At 37.8% G+C, this 5,000-nt stretch overlaps 1 protein-coding gene across 3 annotated transcripts in view; it reads right to left on the bottom strand.

Moving 5' to 3' along the window:
* Nucleotides 1-5,000, bottom strand: part of LOC113801045 (venom phosphodiesterase 2) — a 42,588-nt gene that overhangs the window by 5,306 nt on the left and 32,282 nt on the right. For all 3 annotated transcript variants that reach the window (XM_027351862.2, XM_070140274.1, XM_027351854.2), the window contains exons 9-12: nucleotides 4,102-4,183; nucleotides 3,084-3,219; nucleotides 2,824-2,944; nucleotides 2,346-2,521 (exon numbers count right to left, since the gene is read on the bottom strand). In XM_027351862.2, the coding sequence (XP_027207663.2) occupies nucleotides 2,346-2,521; nucleotides 2,824-2,944; nucleotides 3,084-3,219; nucleotides 4,102-4,183 (515 nt within the window). The remainder of the gene's footprint in view (nucleotides 1-2,345; nucleotides 2,522-2,823; nucleotides 2,945-3,083; nucleotides 3,220-4,101; nucleotides 4,184-5,000) is intronic.

Here is a 5,000-nt window from a genome sequence, read left to right as displayed (position 1 = left end):
AGAAAGTATAACCATATTTATAATCATGAACCAGAAATCAAAGATATTTCATCTAAAAATAAATCAAAATATATATGCCAAGTAAATTGTTTATAGATATTAAGATTTTTATTAAAAACTTTTATGTTTGACAAACATGAATAATTAACATGATTTTGCAATCATATCTAAATTTTAAATCAAATATATATAACAGTTTGGCAAACATGACTAATTAGCATGATTTTGTAATCATATCAAAATTCTAAATCAAATATATATAAAACCAAGCACTTGTAAATCAAGCTTACAAAGAGAGTATATTTGTAGCACTTATGACAAAAATAACAGCACAAATCACAAATGGTGTAAAATAACAATCAACACAATAAAAAGTAGGAAGATGCCAATTTGATAAATATAAAATACTAAACAAATATAATTGGATGATGTTAAAGAAATTGCATTGAAATAATGAAAAAGTGAGCAGGATTTTGTAAGTACTAAAGGAGAGTACCAATGATAAAAGTAGAACATGCAATCGACTGTAAGTTTATCATCACTGGATGCCTTCTCTATTCATAAGCTAACAGTAGCCTCTTATTCATTACATATGTATACATACATACATATATATATATATATATATATATATATATATATATATATATATATATATATATATATGTGTGTGTGTGTGTGTGTGTGTGTGTGTGTGTGTGTGTGTGTGTGTGTGTGTGTGTATGTGTGTGTGTGTGTGTGTGTATGTGTGTGTATGTGTGTGTGTGTGTGTGTGTGTGTGTGTGTGTGTGTGTGTGTGTGTGTGTGTGTGTGTGTGTGTGTGTGTGTGTGTGTGTGTGTGTGTGTGTGTGTGTGTGTGTGTGATACACGCACGTACACACTGTAATGTTACCATAAAACTTATATTCTTATATTCTCTACATTGGTGAAGTATACAAAAGGGCCTTACCGAATTTAAGAGACTCGAAAATCATTGTGTTGTAGGCAATAAAGCATAATATTCATTTATAAAAAAAAAATAATAATAATCTGCAGAAACCAACTGGCAAAAAGAAATCAACAAAAATGTACTGCATAAAATGTAGTCCCTACGCGCCTATCATGACATAGCTAAGGTAAATCAACATACGTCTTTATTGACTGTAAATTAATTTTATATTCAAATCGTTGTGCATTACTATGTACGCATGTTTATTGAAATAATTAGTACATCCACGCGCCGCGCATGCACAGCCATCTAGCGGCAAATTTGAAAAACTTGTTGACAGTTTATTGCTTGTTTCGGAAGTGAAATTTGTTGACTGTGCTACTTGTGTTTTCGATTTTCTATTCGACATTTCGGTGAAAATAAATTCTCAAATGAAATTGTTACGATCTCAGGAATGCCATTAAATTCAGTTAAGTGCAAGTAACTTCGTTCCAGCCGCAAGAGGTCTGAAAGTTCTTATCTTCCCACCCAGTAGTAAAGCGCTGGCTTTACAATCGCATGGTCCTGGGTTCGCGCCCGGTTGACCCTCTCAGTCGACTCAGCTGTGAATGAGCACTGGTATGCTGACGTCAGCATACTGGGGTCAAAGTCGGGGCGGAAAGGAATTGGCCACCCTACCGCATCATCCCGCGGCTTAGTAAGCATGTTTCTCTACAAAACATGTACCATACGTCCAGATGGATATGGGACCAACTTTGACTTGACCCTTCCCCGCCCCTCAAGGTAAGCTAAAATTCAATCTTTAACTTACAGGACATTGTTATTTATGTAGCAGTCGGGAAGGGAATGTGGTCATTGGAAACGATTGAGTTGATACGGTGGAGGCCCAGTATAGAGAGAATTGACAATTGGTGGTGCACCCGGTTAGGGCAATACAGTGCTCGGAAGCCTAAGTACTTACACAGACCTTGATCGGAAGCGGGTCAGAACGGATTTTGGTATGTTACGGCGGTTTTTGGGGTAGTTTACACGTTTAGGATGTGGTTCGTTCCTTCGTTCGTTCCGATCGAATATTCTGTGATCAAAATCTGGATTCGAGTTTCTTTTCCCACTTAAATTGCGATAGTTGGGTTAATCTTTACATTTTCCATACTCTTATATATTGAAAATCCTTGGTATGAGCGAATTCGCCCCCCCCCCTCCCATCCAAATCCCACGGTTCCCCATGATCATTGTTGTCGACAAAAACCCTGACGTGTGCTACAAACATCCACACAACCTAAATTGAAAGAATCCCTTTAAAACCAAAACACTGATATCAAAATACATTAACCCATCACAATCACTTCAAACATGACCTCCCCCCCAAAAAAAAATATATATATATAAAATAAAATAAATATAAAAATAAACTTACTTCAGGTTCCACTGGCTCTACGTAGTTACAAACACACGTTTCGTCCGTTGCGTTCTCAGGAACTTTTCGCCTTTCGGCCAGAGGCAACACTTCTTCCTCCAAGAGATCCTTGTGTGTGTCAAGGGGGGATCGCTGCGGCAATTGGCGTAGGAAGTGGTCCAGGCTGCCCATTGTGCCTAGGAAATAATTTGATATAGTTTTTATCGTATATATCTTACGATGTGATATTTTTTTCTAAACTTATCAAAATTAACTCGGTTCTGAGATAAAATTATATATGTATAAACACCCGCCTACACGCACGAAGAGAGAGAGAGAGAGAGAGAGAGAGAGAGAGAGAGAGGGAGGGAGGGAGGGAGGGAGGGGGAAAGAGAGACTGAGTTAGGGAGAGAGAGAAGAGTGAGTGAGGAAAGGAGAGTGATAGAGTATATCTGTCTATCTATCTCTATATATACATGTATATATATTTTTTTCTTACCATTATTGGAACGTGGCTCGACTTTAACAAGGTGACTCATCAGATTGTACAGCTCAACATTCCGAAAACTACGCGCTGTATAATTCACTTTCAGGTCTGGTCCAAACCCTATGAAAGTTGCCTGTAGATGGACGGAAGAGAATCGTTATCAAGAAGTATTAAAATGAATAATTTTGTAGTACACTTTTTCCAGTGTCATTTTTTAATTTCTAAAACCATGCAGTGTATGGATAGTAATTAATATTCTTACTATCTCTTACCTGCATCCTTGGTTCCAGATTATTGAATCCATGTTCACCTTTCTTACAATAATTTGTACTGTCTGTCACAACCCGAGTATCTGGTTTCGTGTCCAAAATCACCTCTTCTATTCGGGGGTTATTTGCATAGTGGTATCTGCATTAAGATAAATAATTTGTTAATAAATGAGGTGAAGAAGGTATAATTGAAATGTACGACTTTCTATGAACTTTATATTGAACTTTTTTATTGTACGGTCTTTCGAATTCAAACACGTGACTGTAACCTGTTTATATGAAGCTGTTTCCTCGTACAAATTGTAAGGGGACAGAGATATACATAGGGGATATAGACTATACTAAAGTTTAAAACACTACTGAAGAAGTGAGAAGAGATACATAATGGATATTTGCAACTTTTATGTGTACTCTGGACTTTCCATTGCAGAGTCTAATTCTTTCACTGGTGTCTGTTTATGAAACGGTTTCCTCGTATAAATTGTAATATGCTACTGATCGCCGGTTCCGTGAGATGACAGCTGGCGGTAGACAAACAAAAAAATGGTGGAATTTATATAAAAGGGTTATTTGAAACATTTCGTACACCGGTTATTATTTTAGGAGCAACTTGACGTGTCATGTATGTTTGTACGCTCATTTTGAAACCGAATACATTCATCCAGGCCCTAATTTGTATTTTCGCTCGATGCTGATATTCACTGCTCAGGACTTAAATAATGGACGAAATTTGAAAAAAATGGCTAAACTTTAATACTCTTCGAATCATGGTCGTTGGGAGTGGCAGCATGAAATTATTCCTTTTATATTGGTGACGTATGATATATAATTTAATATATCCTTCATTAATGCCAGTAAACATGTGGACGGCATAACAACGCAAATGTGATGCATGTAATATGAACAAAGAGTAGCAAAAGTGGTGAAGGCAATTCAATGTTTAACACATATGTATATATACACATATATAATTTGTTTGTTTATCTATTAAAGTAAATTCTGGCCATCGGGACTTACTAACCTTCTTGGCAGGAGAGACTTTGGGAGGACTCGCACTCTGGGGTTCTTACACTGGGACGCCTTCAAGATCTCGTCTTCCACAGCTGTCTCACGGAATAGAAAATAAGTGATGATAACAATTATGGTCAAATAAACATTACAGTTTACGACAATAAACTCCCTCCCATTGATGATGTCTCCATTCCTAAAACAGTTTAAAACACAGAAAAAGGAAAGATTCCAAGTCGAATATAAAGACGAACGTAAAAAGCAACTCAAGAATAGAAATGCGTCACTGCGTATTCCGTTCTTTTTTAGGGGCAGTACTGAGTCAGTTTCCGAAGCGTTTTGCTCATATAAAATACACTATGCAAACAAAGAGATGAGAAACGATGAAATCATATCAGCAGGCCCAAAGTTTGCGTGAGGGTTAGTGTTTCCTTTCAGCTCTGGAAACCTAAGGCTCCCACACGAAAGGATGTCATGCTTACTGATCCCTGGACGCTCGTGGATTAGGACAAAGGCAGATCCGGGATGTTGCAGTGTGTGTGTGACGGGGGGGGGGGTATGTTAAAGGGGACAAACCCCGAAGTCGCTAAGCTATAAGCATATCGGTGGCGTTTTCCAGGGATTTTGAACTGGTATTGTATAGCGGTATTTACAATGTTATCGAAATTATGTGCGTATTGCTTTATGTCACGGGTTGTTCATCTGTCATGGAGGCGTAATTGATAATGGGGGGGGGGGGGAGCCAAGTCTTTTCCTCTGAATCGGTAACTACAGTACAGCCGGCATCCGTAGCACTATGGAGAAAGCGTCGTTTTCTCCCTTCGTCAGTTGATATGCACTTTCGGGATGACCTCTAAAGGCGTCAAGATCATCCGTCATTGGAGAGAAATTGGTAAAGTCATCAACAGGTCC

Source organism: Penaeus vannamei, chromosome 26 (genome assembly GCF_042767895.1).
Source record: "Penaeus vannamei isolate JL-2024 chromosome 26, ASM4276789v1, whole genome shotgun sequence".
In the NCBI taxonomy this organism is placed as follows: domain Eukaryota; kingdom Metazoa; phylum Arthropoda; class Malacostraca; order Decapoda; family Penaeidae; genus Penaeus; species Penaeus vannamei.
This window is presented reverse-complemented; position numbering and strand designations above follow the sequence as displayed.